General features: G+C 45.0%; 1 protein-coding gene across 2 annotated transcripts; it reads right to left on the bottom strand.

Moving 5' to 3' along the window:
• Positions 1–11,464: 11,464 nt before the first annotated feature.
• Positions 11,465–14,837, bottom strand: LOC119268648 (zinc finger CCHC domain-containing protein 9-like). Of its 2 annotated transcripts, none has more exons than XM_037550321.1 (8): positions 14,597–14,833; positions 14,431–14,489; positions 13,788–13,956; positions 13,609–13,697; positions 12,877–13,009; positions 12,497–12,589; positions 12,288–12,390; positions 11,465–11,932 (listed from the first exon to the last, which is right to left on the bottom strand). In XM_037550321.1, the coding sequence occupies exons 1-8, from the start codon at positions 14,732–14,734 to the stop codon at positions 11,559–11,561; spliced, it is 1,158 nt and encodes a 385-aa protein (XP_037406218.1). In that variant the 5' UTR covers positions 14,735–14,833; the 3' UTR covers positions 11,465–11,558. The 2 variants fall into 2 exon arrangements, with proteins under 2 accessions (XP_037406218.1, XP_037406219.1); XM_037550322.1 differs by having other exon boundaries at positions 11,823–11,932; positions 12,288–12,380; positions 14,597–14,837.
• Between the last annotated feature and the right edge of the window lie 1,539 nt (positions 14,838–16,376).

Genomic DNA, 16,376 nt, shown 5'->3' with positions numbered 1-16,376 from the left:
TCTCAGATTGTGGAGGTAACTGGTGAGGTGGACCCTGGGCTAAAGACTTCATGCAGCTATGTGGTACAACTCCCATCCTCTGGAAGCATTGAAGAGATCATTCTCACTCCTCCGCTAGCACCTGAAGCCCCGCTGAGATTCAGCAAGCGTAACATCTCTGGAATGCAGGACAAGGTGGAGGACAAGACCAAGAAAATGGCTAGTAAGAAAAATCTGGAAGGTAATAATACTCCTGCTTTCAAAAATTCTTTTGATGTGCTTTCTAATAATGAGTTGATTAGTAGAGCTAATAAGATAGGGGTAGAAATACCCAATGATGATTTCGTTGTTGTTGACATTATTAGAGAGCTTGAATGCGTCCGAAAAGAATTAGAAGATAAAAAAGAAGATAATAATACTGAAAAAGAGCAGGATAACTTGATTGTGACAGATGGTTTGGGTAGGGAAACCCCTGTGAATTTAGAATGGTTAGACCAGGAAGAACATATTTATGAGCGTGTTTCTTCTGTTAAACCTAAGAAGAAAAAACATAGTAAATGTAATGTCAAAATTCCTAGGTCTGTGACTAGGAGTCAGAAAAGAAATAATGCTGAGAAAGATTTGTTATGTAACCCTGCCCCGTCTCCTGGTATGGTTACTCGGGCCAAATTCCACAAAAAACGTTCCAAATGAGAGGGCTCATTTGGAACTGTCGAGGGGTGGGCAAGAAAGGGATGGCCACCTGCCTCTCAGACATGATTAGTGACCATTCCCTTGACTTCCTGGGTCTGCAAGAAACTATAAAGGAAGAGTTCACACCTAAGTGCTTGAGAAGAATTGACCTCTTTGACATATTCCAGTGGAATTGGGTGCCTTCTATGGGCAAATCTGGGGGCATTTTATGTGGTGCGAGGAGAGATACTTTTGATATAGTATCCTGTGCTAAGGGCAAATATGTGTTGCAACTAGTGTTGTATGACAAAAAGAAAAAAATACAGTGGGGTTTGCTGGTAGTTTATGGATCGGCACATGATGAGTTAAAAAATGAATTCCTGGTTGAGCTAGCATCCTTTTGTAGTGGCATGACCATGCCCTACATAGTGAGGGGAGACTTTAATATCCCGAGACATTCGGGAGAGAATAATAAGAAGATGGTGAACAGCAAAGCCACTGACCTGTTTAACTCCATTATCAATACACTAGCTCTTAGGAAAATTCATATCAGTGGGGGGAAATATACTTGGACCAACAACCAGACTCATCCCACACTAGAAAAACTAGACCGAATCCTTATGTTTGGATGCTGGGAAGATATCTTCCCACTGGTCTCTGTGAGGAAATTAGTTCGGGAGATTTCTGATCATAACCCACTTCTGTTGTCCTCCGGGGAAGAGGGACGCAAAGCCCCGAAACCCCGTGAATTTCGTTTTAATCTGTCCTGGATCAATGATGACAAGTTCCTGCCCACTGTGATGAGAATATGGACTAGGAATGTTGCTTCATCAGATCCAATTGATGTCCCGAATATCAAGCTGAAAAGATTCAAAACATATTTTAAAGGTTGGGGTTCGGATAAGTATGGTCACGATAAGAAAAGGAAAGAGGACTTACGTATGGAACTAGCTATGCTTGAGGAACTGGAAGAAGAAGATATGTTGCCTCCTGACTTATATAGTAGAAAAATGGATATCAACGCTGAGCTCTATGAGCTCCTGGTAAATGAGGAAATATTTTGGCTTCAACAGTCTCATGAGCGCTGGCTGCTCAAAGGAGACTTGAATACTGACTATTATCACAAGATTGCTAATGGGCGGAAACGTAAAAATACAATCCAATCACTTAAAATGGGACTGAGTTTTACAAAGAACTGTTCAGACCAGCCCCTGGTAACCAGATTCATCTTGATCCGGGAACTTGGTCGCCTGAGGAGAAATTAGATGAAAAAGATAATAAGGATCTTTGTTGAGAATTTACAGAACAGGAGGTCAAAGAGGCTCTATTTGATATGGCCCCTAATAGAGCCCCTGGACCCGATAATATCCCTGCTGAGTTCTATCAGGTGTGCTGGAATATAGTTAAAGATGACATTATGGCCCTTTTTAAAGCCTTCCACCAAGGGACACTGGATGCTCAGAGACTTAATTATGGAGTTATTACTCTGCTCCCTAAAGTTTCTGGAGCCGAGAAAATCCAGCAATACAGGCCTATTTGCTTGTTGAGATGCCCATATAAGTTGATCACCAAAGTCCTTGACCGAAGAGTTGCTATATATGCAAACAAACTCATTAGCCCTACTCAGAACGCCTTTGTAAAAGGGAGAAATATCATGGACGGTGTCTTGTCCCTCCATGAAATTCTTAACTACACTTATGTTAAGAAGAAAGTGGGAATTGTCCTTAAGTTGGACTTTGAAAAAGCCTATGATAAGGTGAATTGGGACTTTCTCCTAGAATGCCACAAGATGCGGGGCTTTGATAATACTTGGTGCGGATGGATTGAACAGATACTGCATAATGGGATAGTTAGCATCAAGCTTAATGGTAGTGTTGGGCTGTATTTTCAAAGCAAAAAAGGGGTAAGGCAGGGGGACCCACACTCTCCTTTCCTGTTCAATCTAGCAGTTGAATGCCTCACTAAAATGATCAAACATGCCCCAAAAAACAAAGTTATTGTGGGCTTAGCTGCCGACCTTATTCCTGATGGGGTGGCGGTCCTGCAATATGCGGATGATACAATCATTTGTATTGAAGATGATGTTGATAAGGCTGTCAACCTGAAGTTGCTGCTATATATGTTTGAAATGATGTCTGGCCTGAAAGTTAACTTTCAGAAAAGTGAGATTCTCACTGTGGGTGGAGATGAAAGTGTGGTGAATAAATATGCAGAAATCTTTAATTGTGAGGTTGGCAGCTTCCCACTCAAATACCTGGGGATGCCTGTGAGCTATGCTAATCTTAAAACTTCCGATAGGGAGTTTATTATTGGTAAATACCTAAAGAGGTTCGAGGCCTGGATCGGCAACGCTGCCTAAATGGGGGGGGAGGCACACTCTGCTTGATTCTGTCGTCACACAGATCTCTCTCTACCACATGTATATGTGGCTCATGAATAAAACTTTCATTGAGAGGCTAGATAAACACAGACGCAAGTTCTTTTGGCAAGGTTGCAACAAAAAAGGAGATACTATCTTGTTAAGTGGAGCAAGATATGTAGATCCAAAGACAAAGGGGGGTTAGGTATAAAAGATCTTAGGAAGCAAAATATTAGTCTCATGGTTAAATGGTGGTGAAAGTTAGAGACACAAAACGGGCTATGGCAGGATATAGTCCGGGCCAGGTATCTTCGCAACACCTATGTTGCTGAAGTTTCTCCCAAATTCTCCGACTCGCCCTGTTGGAAAGCCTTGCTCAAGATTAAAAACATATATATGATGGGCTGAAAGATTGAAACTGGTGCTGGGAACTTGATTAGACTGTGGAAAGATCCAATAAATGGGCTGATCCCATTTCAGGATCAATATCCGCGCTTGTTTGAGATCTGCAATTACCCAACGAGTACCCTAGAAAAAAGAGATAGACTTGATGACGCCTCTATGTTCAGACGTAGGCTTACCCCTGAGTTGTCCAAACAGTGGGAAGATATGCGTGCTGTAGTTAATAGAATTCCCCTTGATGAGAGGAGTGATCGTATCTTTTGGGGACTCAACCAGAATGGCAAGTTCACCACTAAGTCAGTGTATAAGATGTTGGAGAAACCTCTAAGTGGGTGTCATTATAGATGGATTTGGAAAGCCAAGATCCCTCTTAAAATTAAAATCTTTCTTTGGCAGATGTCGCAAGACGCAGTCCTTACTAGGCAAGTGATGAGCAAAAGGAAATGGACAGGGAATCCCTGTTGCTCTTTTTGCAAACAGGTGGAAACGGTGCAACACCTGTTCTTTACTTGTCCTGTGGCCAGAATTGTCTAGCGATCTATTGGATTAGTTCTTGGCACTGATAGATGTCCGTCGAACTACTGGCAATACTTTGTGTGGTGCTACGAATTCCTTCCTGGGAAGCAAAAGTTTTATACAGTGGGCTTAGCGGCCGTATGTTGGGCCATTTGGCTGGCACGCAATCGAGCTACTTTTGAAAAGAAACAAATCAAGACTCCTTTTGAGATTGTGTTTTCTCTATGCTCTTTTCTACTTTACTGGATAGGGCTACAACAAGGAGAGGACGCCAAGGAGCTTCACACTGGAGCTGAGATGATCAGGACTGGCACAATGCAGCTGATGAAGATGTGTGGTGCTGCCAAGCAACCAATCCAAGGTGCTTGATGTTCTCTGAAGATGCGCTGGACGAGGAGATGACGGGCGCGTGATTTCGATACTGCTTCCCCCCGAAGAAGATTGTTTTAATCGCGCCGCCCCCGTTTTCGGTCCCTCGCGTGACGGCTCTAGTAGCTTCTGGTGAACAGTAAGCGTAGAGTTCGCGAATCCGGAATTCCTCCATGATTTCACGTGTGTGTCCCCAATCTCAAATCAATCTAGTAGATCTTGCAATTCCAGTCCAAGGAGAGAGAACGGATCTACATTTGGTCGGCCCTCCTTGTGAAATCTCTTGGTCAAGAACTCCGTTAGTGCGTAGAAACTGAACCAAAAATCTCTTGTCTTGCTTAGTTTCCGCAAATCTTAGCCCAAATCCACCGTTGACTCACCCCTCCACCTATCAGCCTCTCGCGCTTGCTGGGGTGCGCGATCCTTATACAACCAAAATCCCTAGGCGTATTGGCCTTTAGGTGGCGGTGAGGCGGGGGGCGCGCAGAGGCGGGGATTTCTTCCACTGTTTTGATCCAGCGCAACATAGAGATGGGAGGAGACAAGGCAAGGGAAGTTGATGCAGTAGAGGGGAAGCTCAGGAATCTGAAGCTTTCGAAGGCGGAAAAGAAAGGTATAAGAATCAGCAATCAGTTTACTTATTCATCCATTGCAGGGAAGCTAAAAGCAGTAGGAAAGCTACTGTCTGATAGACCTTCAAGAGCTGAACATGTAGCAAGAACTCTAAGGGAAGTCTGGTGTCCCTTCACGGGAGTGGACTGCAAAGAATTAGGAAGAAATCGGTTTTTATTTTCATTCCATGATGAAGCAGGGAAAGGAAAGGCTTTGAACAATGGACCTTGGAGTTTTAATAAGGAGCTGCTGGTTCTGGAAGATTTTGCACCAAGCAAGACAATTGACGAGTATCAGTTTAAGAAGATTCCGATCTGGGTTAGAGCATATGATGTTCCTCTAGGGGTTATGAGTAGAGAAACAGGGGAGTTAATCGGAGAACGGGTTGGAAAGGTACTGGATGTGGACCTTGATGAAAATGATTCAGCTATGGGGGAGTATATGAGGATCAAAGTACTCATAGATATCACAATTCCGTTGATGAGAGTCTTCACACTAATCATTGATGGAGAGGAAGAACATGAGCAAGAAAGGGAGATGGAAGAGGAAGAGAATGATGCAGAGAAGAATAAGAAAGAGACGACAAAAATTATCACTTTTAAGTATGAGCATCTCCCTGACTTTTGTTACAACTGTGGAATTATTGGTCATAGTGAGAAAGCCTGCCCCACAAAGGGTGTGAAAGGAGAAGAAAGACAATTTGGGGCATGGATGTGTGCTACAATATATAAGGGCGCCTCTAGTGAAGATGGGAGAAGCAAAAGCTCTAGTGACCGTAGTGGATTCTGGAGAAGCAATAGTGTTGGTAGTAAAGGTAGCGGCGCTCCATCATGGCGCAAAAATCTGCCTAACACAGAAGGTCACAAAAAAATTAATGGAGGAGAAGGAGATGTTACCAGCCCGCTCAAAATCGCACTAGGTGACCAAACAGAACCTACAAGGGGCAAGAAGCTAGTGTTTAAGGAGGAGGAGGAGAGGAAATCTGAACCTTTTTTAGAAAGGGAACATAAAGCAGGAGCGGGGTCTGAAGTGACTAATGAAACAGCAACCCAACCATGTCAACATGGCGGTAGTGAAAGGACTCATGATGGAAAAGGCAAAAAGGTCGAGATTGAAGAAAGAGAAGAGAGGTTGGTTCAAAAATCTGAAACAAAGGGGAAACAAACTACTTTCAGAAGGGTGAATAAACCAAAAGGGAAGCAACGGAGTGTACCCCTTGTTTTGGGACCCAAGAAAAGGTTTGCTGAATACATGGAGTTCGATGATGAGGGGGAATTTTTGAAGAATGCAAGAATGGAGATTGACGGAGAAGAGGAGGGACAAGCTAGAGCAAAACAATCTGCAGAAAAACAAATATTAGAATTTGGAAGCGCTGGGCTGCAGGGACAGCCCGGCGAGTCGAAATGAGAATAACGGTATGGAACTGCCGGGGACTGGGGAACGGCCCGGCAGTCAGAGGGCTTCTGGATCTCCAGAACCAGGAAGACCCCGATATCCTTTTCTTGCCCGAGACAAAGATGGACAAAAGAAGGATGCAATGGCTCCAACATTTATTGGGAATGTTAAAAATGATAGTGAAGGATTACGAAGGTAAAAGTGGGGGTCTTGCCCTCATGTGGAAAAAGCATGTCAACGCAGAACTCCACAACTACTCAAGATATCACATAGATATGAAGATTGTTGAGCAAGATGGGTACAAATGGCGGTTTACGGGCATATATGGTGAACCTTCCTTGGATAAAAAGGATAAGACTTGGAAATTACTAAGGATTCTAAACCAACAACTCAATCTTCCATGGCTGTGTGCCGGAGATTTTAATGAAGTGTTGTATGGCCATGAGAAAAAAGGAGGTACACCCCGTAGCCAAAGATCAATGGAAAGTTTCAGAATGGCACTTGCAGAATGTGGACTACATGACCTCGGCTATTTTGGTGACAAGTATACATGGAGAAATAATAGCCATGATGCTAAACTTTATGTCAAGGAAAGATTGGATCGGGCTACTGGATCCAGAGAGTGGTGTGTACGCTTCCCATCTTATCGGGTGATAAATGGCGACCCGAGGCACTCGGACCACAGGCCGATCACTGTTTCAATTGATGGAACTAGGACACAATACAAAAGGATTGGAAAAGGAAACACATTCAGATTCGAGGCTAAATGGTTGGATGAAGAAGAATGTGAAGATATAGTCACAAATGCCTAGAATGTTTCAAATATTAGAAGTGGTGGTAATGTGTCTCAAGGCATCAAAACTGTAGCCATGGAGTTAAAAGCTTGGGATTGTAACGTACTAGGAGACCTTCAAAAGAGAATAAAGAAATTAAAAGATGATTTGGAAATTGTAAGAAGAAGTGAAATAAGTCAAGACAAGGTCAATCGAGAGCATGTTATAAAGGAGAAATTGGATCGACTAGAGAAGCAACACAACCTTTTTTGGAGGCAAAGAGCCCATGTCAAATGGCTGCAATTTGGAGATAAAAATACAACTTTTTTCCGTGCCTATGCTTCGGAGAGGAAAAAGCGTAACACCATTCAGAAGCTGAGGAAAGAAGATGGGTCCTGGGTAGAGAAGGCAGAACAACTAAAGGAATATATTTCAAATTATTTCTTTAGTTTGTTTACTTCGACGGCAGGGCAGGACAATGATATAATTCTGCAATCAGTTCAACCTAGAGTAACTGACCAAATGAACGAGCTCCTTTGTGCAGAATATACTGAAGAAGAAGTGAAAGCTGCCTTGAATAATATTGGTGATCTAAAGGCTGCCGGACCTGATGGCATGCCTGCAATCTTTTTTAGTGATTCTGGAGCACTATAGGAGAGCAAGTAACCAAGGAGGTGCTCAAGGTGTTGAGAGGTGGTGAGATGCCTGAAGAGTGGAACAACACCATGATAGTTCTGATTCCAAAAACAACTAGACCAGAGAGATTGAAGGATTTGCGACCCATCAGCCTCTGTAATGTGGTCTACAAACTAATATCAAAGGTAATCACCAGAAGATTAAAAAACATTTTACCTGAAATAATTTCCCCCAATCAAAGCGCATTTGTGCCTGGACGCATGATATCTGACAATATTCTTTTAGCATATGAAATGACTCACTTTTTGCAGAGGAAGAGGGGTGGAAGAGTAAGTTATGTTGCTATCAAACTTGACATGAGCAAGGCTTATGATCGAGTTGAATGGAAGTTCTTGCAAGGAATCATGTTGAAACTCGGTTTCAATAGAAGTTGGGTGCAACTCGTGATGAATTGTGTGACAACGGTGAAATACCAAATCAAAGTTAATGGGGACGTCACAAAGATAATTATTCCTGAGAGGGGGCTTCGTCAAGGTGACCCTATCTCTCCATATCTCTTTCTTTTATGTGCTGAGGGCTTCTCGGCCATGTTACAAAATGCTGAGATGAATGGGAGGTTGAAAGGAATCAAATTATGTAATACAACCCCAAGCATAAGTCATCTTCTTTTTGCAGATGATTCACTTCTTCTCCTAGAAGTAAATGCCGACAGCAGTCACGAGCTTAATCAAATTCTGAACTCCTATGAAGCTTGCTCGGGCCAGGCTATAAATAAGGAAAAGTCAGCCATCTTGTTCAGCAAGAATACAAAGCTGGAGGACAAAGAGGAGCTCATGAATCAGCTAAATATTGCTATAGAAGGCTTCTCCGGAAAATATTTGGGTTTACCATGCTATATTGGTAGATCAAAAACCAAAGCTTTTGAGTATATCAAGGAAAAAGTATGGAAAAGGTTACAAGGTGGGAAAGAAAAATTGCTCTCAAAGGCCGGTAAGGAAGTCCTCATCAAAGTTGTAGCGCAAGCAATCCCTGTTTATGCGATGGCATGTTTTGACCTCACCAAATCTCTGTGTGAAGATGTCAGCTCAATGATTGCGAGGTTTTGGTGGAGTCAATTGGATAAAGAAAATAAAATCCACTGGGTTGGATGGGACAAGCTCACAAAACCCAAAAAGGATGGAGGGCTGGGATTTAGAGACCTATATTCTTTCAACTTAGCTATGTTGGCAAGGCAGGCTTGGAGAATTCTACAAAACCCATCTTCCCTATGCGCTCGAGTGATGGCTGCTAAATACTATCCAAATCAGAATCTTTACAAGCGAGGCCAAGAGATGGCATTTCATATAGTTGGAGAAGCATTTTGAAAGGAGTGCAGGTGTTGCAAAGTGGAATCATATGGAGAGTAGGAGATGGACGCAATATCAATATATGGGCAGATCCTTGGCTACCAAGGGGTGTTTCTAGGAGAGTAACATCTCAGCAAGGCAGCCATGTTATCACAAAGGTTTCAGATTTGATTGACCCTACCTCTGGCACATGGGATTTACAACTGATTGATCAAACTTTCAACAAAGAAGATGTAGAGGTAATTGTCCAAATTCCGATCCGAGAGGGTGCTAAGGACACTCCTGCCTGGCATTTTGACAAAAAGGGTATATTTTCAGTAAAATCTGCATATCAAGTAGTGTTGGAAAACCAAGCCAGGAACTCTGCACATGGTGGAGCTTCGTCATCAAGTAAGAATGATCAGCCTAGGATAACATTTTGGAAGAAACTATGGACGTTGCCCTTTCCCAACAAGATCCTGCACTTCCTATGGCGACTGGCCCATTATAGCTTACCTCTAAGAATGAAACTACAGAATAGAGGAATGGAAGTGGATACAAGATGTCCAGTATGCCATCGAATGGATGAAGATGGAGGTCATTGTTTCCTAAAGTGCAAATTTGTCAAGGCCGTTTGGAGAACTGCATTGTTGGAAGAAAGTCGGATGCAACTTCTCAATTGCCCAAATGCCATCTCGATGGTGGAGGATATCTTGCACATGGAAAAGGACAAATGTCTGAAAGTATGCATCCTTTTGTGGTTATGGTGGTCTGAAAGAAACAGAGCTAATCAAGGAGAAAGGATTAGGACTGAAGAGGAAATTATATATTCAGTTCAGCTGCACTTGTTGGAATACAAAAAATACATCAAGCGACAGGAGCAAAATGTGCAGGCTGTAAACCAGGTTTGGTGTCCTCCGCCTGATGATTTCCTTAAAATTAATACTGATGGAGCCTTTAGGCTATCAACTAAATCAGGAGGGTGGGGTTTTACCATAAAAAATAATCATGGAATTGCACTAGTTGCAGGAGCAGGGAGTTTGGAAAATGTTGCTGAACCACTACAAACTGAAGCTCTGGACATGCTCTATGCTGTGAATGAAGCGTCAAGAATGGGGTGCCAAAAAGTCATCTTAGAGACGGATGCAGTTGCTCTAAAGCAGGCAATCACAAGCGACCTGTACGACTACTCAAGCCTAGGCGTGCTGTTTAAAGAGATAAGAGCAGCGTTGCAATCAGCTTTTCAATCTTGTAAAGTAGAAACCTGCTCACGGGCATGTAATATTTCTGCACACTGTTTAGCTGCTCATGGTGTATGTATGGAGCGGAAGAGCTATCAGATTTGGCTTGATCCGTTTCCGAGCCATGTAAAAAAACTTGTCGCTGGTGAGTTCAGCTTGCCTGGGTAATGGAATACATTTGTGTTTCAAAAAAAGAAGATTGTTTTTCGTCTACTTGGAATGCGACTGTGTTTTGATACTTGATCTGATCTTTTGAGAATGTAATAGGATAGATGTAATGTCGTGATATCCAGGTTTTCGCCCCATGATACTCGTTTCGATGGCGAGCGAGTATGGTGGGTTTCCTGGTAGTGCTAGAACTTGCTATACCTCTTTCCCTTCTCCTGTCCTTCTCGCTTGAATTGGTTGTATTTTCGTTCTTTGCAATGGAAAGGGGTAAAGCCCGGTTCAAAAAAAAAAGAAACTCTTACGATGCATCTCCCACCAAAACTTTTCCCAGGATAAGCACACATATTCTCTCAAAATAGCCCTTTTATCCTACTCCCTCCATTCTAAAATAAGTGTCGTGTAACACAACACAACCGAAGAGGCCACCATCTCACCAAATTTGCAACGACAAGAGCATCATCTACTTCACTAAGAGCCTGTTTGGCTCCGCTCCCGGAGCGGACCAGGCTACAACTTATTTTCACAGAGTGGCTAAAACCCAGCTCCGCGGAGTGGAGAGATTCCAAACAGGACCTTAATCTGCTATTCAAGTCATCAATATTCAGGCAATTAGTTCATGAGAACTCAGATGCCACCAGCAAAACAAGAGGGGATATTAGAGAGCCAGTTTCTGAGCCAGAAGCTAATGAATATCAGAGATTTATTCACTGAGGTTTTCCAGACATGTTGTGCGTGTTATCACCTCCTGGAAGTTTCAGTGATAGAACTGAATTTCAAGAGAATATTCCCCATAGCGACAACAGTGAGAGGACGACTTGGAATGGTCTTGCAAGCATGACAGAAAAATGATGGCTAACTAATGCCTCAAACACAGAATAACATCTGAAGTTAAAGTCTATTTTTCAAATTACAATCTCCCTTTCCGTTGCTTAACTTTTAGTTTGTATATATAGGTAGACCATGCACCGGGCATGTGATTAATTCTTTGCTCTTATCGAGTTGGAGGCACAAAAAAAATAGCTTTAGGTAACTGCATTCACTGGACCTGTTAAGCAGTGATACTCAGCAGATGTTCCATATGATCGAAATGCAGCTTGATATATATTTTTCATTATCCTAAGCTAGCATTTCTCTTCGGACATGTCCGTCTATTATGCCCCCTTTCTTTGCAGAAGCTACATGAATAAACACCTGAATTATGACGGTTAACTTTCTTAGTAATATGGCCAGAAGCGCCAACCTCCGCCTCTGGAGACCCAGGGCAGTTTCTTCGGTTGTGACCCTTTTCACCGCATAGGCTACAATGCCGAGGTTGCCGCTGATGTTCATTCTCTGACTTTGGGTTTCCACACGTTCGGCTATTATGCCCCTTTTCCCCACATAACCGGCATCTGAATTGCACTCTGGCTGAAATTTCCCTCACTGTTGGGCAATAGAAGCTTCGGTGTCCTTCTTGCCCGCATTTACTGCAGTAAAATTTCACTCCTGTGGAGCATAAGGTGGCAAATGTTGTTCAAGTTAGTAGCGGGTTCCACTTTTGGTGAATCCAGGGAAAAGAAGGCGATGGAGTAAGACGACAACCAATTCCAATACTGCCACTTAAACTCAAAATGAGGAGGATAAACAAATGTACCCCCTCCGATCCAAAATAGGTGTCGTGTTTTTAGTTCAATTTGAACTAAAACCACGACACTTATTTTGGATATAGGAGGGAGTACTAACTAAGAACATGCGGATAACAGACAGCTGGCTACAGAAACAGCCAAACTTGTAAATGGACACAAACTGAGGAAACTGTCAAAACTATTTCTGTGGGTAGAAGGAAAGGAAGTCCAGTTACCTTTCATGGCAATGCTTCTCTTGAGCCGATTCTCAGGATCCCTGAAGAATGCCTTTTGTTTTTCAGAAGCCTGATTTCTTGCTGCAGCAGTACCTTTTGTTCTCTTGAGTTAAGGCAGAGGAAGAAAATAGATGACTATAGCACCAGCTCAATTGCTTGTACTTTACAAAAAAGACACAATTGCAACATTTATCAGGACATCTTATTACCTCAATCGCAGCAACTCTTTGAGCATGCAATTTGGCGTCTTGGTGTATAATCTTCATGTGCTTAGTAAACAATCCTGTTTTAGCATTCAGACTCTGCAATTATTATAAGCTTTTAAAAGCCAAAAGCAACTATATAGATCTATAGCAATTAAAAAAAAGCAGCTGGTAGTTTTCAAAACTGAAGTAGATATACACAGCTTCATAGTTAACTCTTAGGAATGCAGGGATCTAGTGTGATAGATCTAACACATATGCGTGACAAATTGCATATGAACAACATTTATTAGTAGGAAAATTATACTACCATATACTGCACTAACACTAACTGTATCAAGAAGCCTATAACATGTATTTTCGGCTTGCAAGAAAGCGTCACTTACTCTTAGAGATCGGCTAATCTTCATGGCAACTTCTGGGGATGGTGATGGATAAGTACGCCTCGGTCTTTTTGAGGTGTCGATCTTTATCTCTAGTCTGTCGACCTCATCATCTTCCTTTACTTTCAAGGGTGAACTGCAGAGGGGAAAGAACAGCATTCTCAATCTAATGATCCATTACCTTTTCACAACTTTTGCAACAACCTAAGTATGTTGCATCCGGAATTTGACATACAATTTTCTACGGCTAGGAATCCAAAATGATACCTTTCTTCATCACTATGTAAAGAAGTCATATCATCTATCATTACTTCTTTTAAAACAATGGGAATTTTGTATCTGTACTTACAATTGATGATGGTGATGGGCAATAGTCAATTTAAGTCGTAACGGATGTTTTAATGAAACCAAGAGATTTGGGGGCCGTTTGGATTGGTACCCCAACTTGCCCAGCCAATTTATTGGCGTTGACAACTCCCATGGGCAAGTGCTTGGATGGAAGCCAATTATTTGGCGAGCCCCAACCTGCCCAGCCCCCTAGTTCAGCTTCACGTTGATTTTTATGCCAACAATTGACGAGCTGGTGGCAGGTGAGGGCTTCGCCAATGCTTTGGCAGGGTCAGTGCAGGCAGAAACCAAACAGCCCCGTGTCAACAGGAGATCTTTCGACAAGCAGTGTGACAAAAAAAACAGCTAACTGTTGACTACATGGAAGAGATGCAGAAGAAACATCACCTAGATCGAACTTCCTCCCATGGTTGTTCATCAATAGATTCTTGCCATATCACACATTCTCCACCACATTGCATACACATCCTAATCCCCTAGGCATGCACAAAAATATACTGATAAATTCCTCAAGAGTGCACGTATTTACTTCCAGGATGATTTACAAGAGGTCGGGGAAGGGTCACCTTGCCATTGCACATAGGGCAATCCAAGCTGGATCTGTCTATCCCGCACTTTTTGCAAGGAGTGTATCCTCTACCCCTACAGTTAGGGCAAGGCAGCTCTCGATAGTATTGCCCATTTGGACCAACCCAGGACCTCAGCTTCCCCCTCTCTGCAACCGGGGCAGTATTCCTGCAACCGAAAAATACTATTTTCAACAAGTAGCCACAGCACAAAAACAAAATCTCTCTCACAAAAAATGAAATCTCCAATCCCCAAAGGCTTTGATCGCATCCACGGGGAATGCCCAAGTGTCCTACACTAAGGTCAAAATGGCCTAGCAAGATGGCATATCGTTTGAAATGATAAATATTGTGCATCTCTTGGTTGCAAAACATGTACCACGGCATCCCAAAGAAATTAAGCACTTGGTTTTTAGGGGAATCAAGCATTTAGATTTGAAAGTGTTATGTTCAGTTAACCCTAAAGATCTACAAGCTAGTCTGTGGCTATTTGGGAATGCTGGTCTTCTTTCCCTGAGACTGAACACCCATCTTCCATCATCTCCCTCATAACTGTGCCATCTTACATCAACGATGACCACCTAACGCTCATGAAGAAGAATTGGGCACATGACGAAAATGCGAGCGAAGGGGGAAACCGTACTGCGAGGGGCTGGGGCCGACATCTGGGCCGAGAAGGTCGGCCAACGGGTCGTAGTGGAGCTGCAGCAATGGCACGAATAACAACAAACGGGCACGGCTCGAACAGTCAGAAGTATGAAGTGCGATAACCCAAAAGGCTTCCAATCGAACGAGAGACTACTACGTACCGGCGCTCCGGCGCCGTCGGCCAAGGAAGCGGCGGCGTGCCCTCGGCGGAGCAGCTGTGCCGGCCGGGCACGCGCCCGCTCCAGCCTCCATCGTGCTGTGGACGGCGCGGGGCGGGCGTACGGAAGGCGCAGCAGCATCCTGAGGGGAGGCGTCCGTCGTGCGTGGGAGGACGCGGTGCACTCGGCGTCTCTTGGCTCGTTTGCCACGCGACGGGGACGGAGCGGTGGCTCGCGTAGCGCAGCCGGGGCGCGTGGCGCGTGTGTTTTGTGGCTGGCGTTGCTCCTTTCGTCGGTGTCATGGAACCGTGTTGGAGGAGCACGCTGCGAACGTATCCCGTGTTAGACTGTATAACATAGTCCGTGTATTAATATTGTAACATTGTATTGTACCTCTTGATACCTCTATATAATGAAAGAGCCACATCCCGTTTAAAGTGTCGAGCAAGTTCCCAACATATTGTGTTTTACATGGTTTCAGACTAGGGTTTCGATGTCTTCCGCTGCTTCCGCTGCCGCCGCCGCCGCCGGTGCGCCGACCTTCGTCGCTGCCACCGCCGCCGGGCCGGCGCTCGCCCCTATGTCACCGTTCCTCGCTTCTCGGCCCCTTGCGTCGGCCTACGGGGCCCTGCCGCCGACCGAGTCCCCGATCAGATCAAATCCATCGGCCGACTCCTCTGCTAAGTTCACTGTGCCGCCATCTCATGGTGTTGCTGTGCAGCCGCCCGACGGCGCCGTCGCGCAGACGCACGATGGCGTCGCTCCTGCCGTGTATGGTGCGCCGCCGGCGGCCCAGGGCTCCCTTCAGCCGCCGCCGTCCTCCTGGCCCGTGGCGTCCTACGTGGCGCCGCATCATCACCAACCCTATGCGGCTCTCGCGTCGCATCACCACCAGCCACCGTCGGCGCCGATCTACTCTGCGCCGCCACCGCAGCAGCACTTCCTGGCGCAGCCGCCGCAGCCCTACGCGCCGTCGCCGCACCAACCCTACTCCGCGCCGTCCGGGTTCGTGGCTGCACCGCTGCAGCCATCCTACAGGGCCGCGGTGAACTACGGAGCCGACGCCCTCGTTCTCGGTGCTCCTGGCGTCTACTCGGCGGGTGCTCCTCATCTCGAGACAGCCCGTTGGACGGGTCCCTACGCGCCATCGATGCATGCTCACGCCGCTCAGGTCACGGCGCCGTCATCGTTTTACTTCTCGCATCTGCTGCCGGTGAAGCTCACGCCGGACAACTACCTGTCCTGGCGTGCCAGGTGTTGCCTCTTCTGCACAGTCGCTATCTAGAGGGCTATGTTGACGGATCCATCCCGTGTCCGCCCACTCATCACCCGGCGTATCATACATGGGTGGCCCAGGATCATGCCATTCTCTCTGCCATCCAGTCCTCGCTCACTCCGAGCGTCTCGTCGCTGGTCATCTTCGCTACTACATCCCGGGAGGCGTGGGCGGCGCTTCACACCAGCTTCTCCTTGCAGTCTTAGGCGCGTGCTCACTCTATATGCACCGAGCTTGGTGAGACCAAGCTTGGTGACCTCAGCATCACGAACTACTTCAACAAGATGCGGGGTCTCGTCGACACATTGGCCTCGATTGGCCAGTCTCTGCAGGATGAGGAGTTCACCACTTTCGTTCTTAACGGGCTCGACGATGATTATGACAATCTCGTTGAGAACGTTCATGGCCGTGACGATCCACTTCCACCTCGTGAGTTGTATGCCCGCCTCCTTGGCCGTGAACAGCGCATCAAGGCCCGCCATGTCTCACTGGGTTTCGCCTCCGCCG

Source organism: Triticum dicoccoides, chromosome 3A (genome assembly GCF_002162155.2).
Source record: "Triticum dicoccoides isolate Atlit2015 ecotype Zavitan chromosome 3A, WEW_v2.0, whole genome shotgun sequence".
Lineage (NCBI taxonomy): Eukaryota > Viridiplantae > Streptophyta > Magnoliopsida > Poales > Poaceae > Triticum > Triticum dicoccoides.
The sequence above is the reverse complement of the archived record's forward strand: the minus strand, read 5'-3'. Positions and strand labels throughout refer to the sequence as shown.

Bases quoted from the DNA above. Each gene is read 5' to 3' on its own strand.
- LOC119268648 (XM_037550321.1), bottom strand. From the start codon at position 14,734: ATGCTGCTGCGCCTTCCGTACGCCCGCCCCGCGCCGTCCACAGCACGA. The intron at 13,957-14,430 runs GTACGGTTTCCC...TTTCGGTTGCAG, and splicing joins GTCGGCCCCAGCCCCTCGCA to GAATACTGCCCCGGTTGCAG. The intron at 13,698-13,787 runs GTGACCCTTCCC...GTGCATGCCTAG, and splicing joins GCCCTATGTGCAATGGCAAG to GGGATTAGGATGTGTATGCA.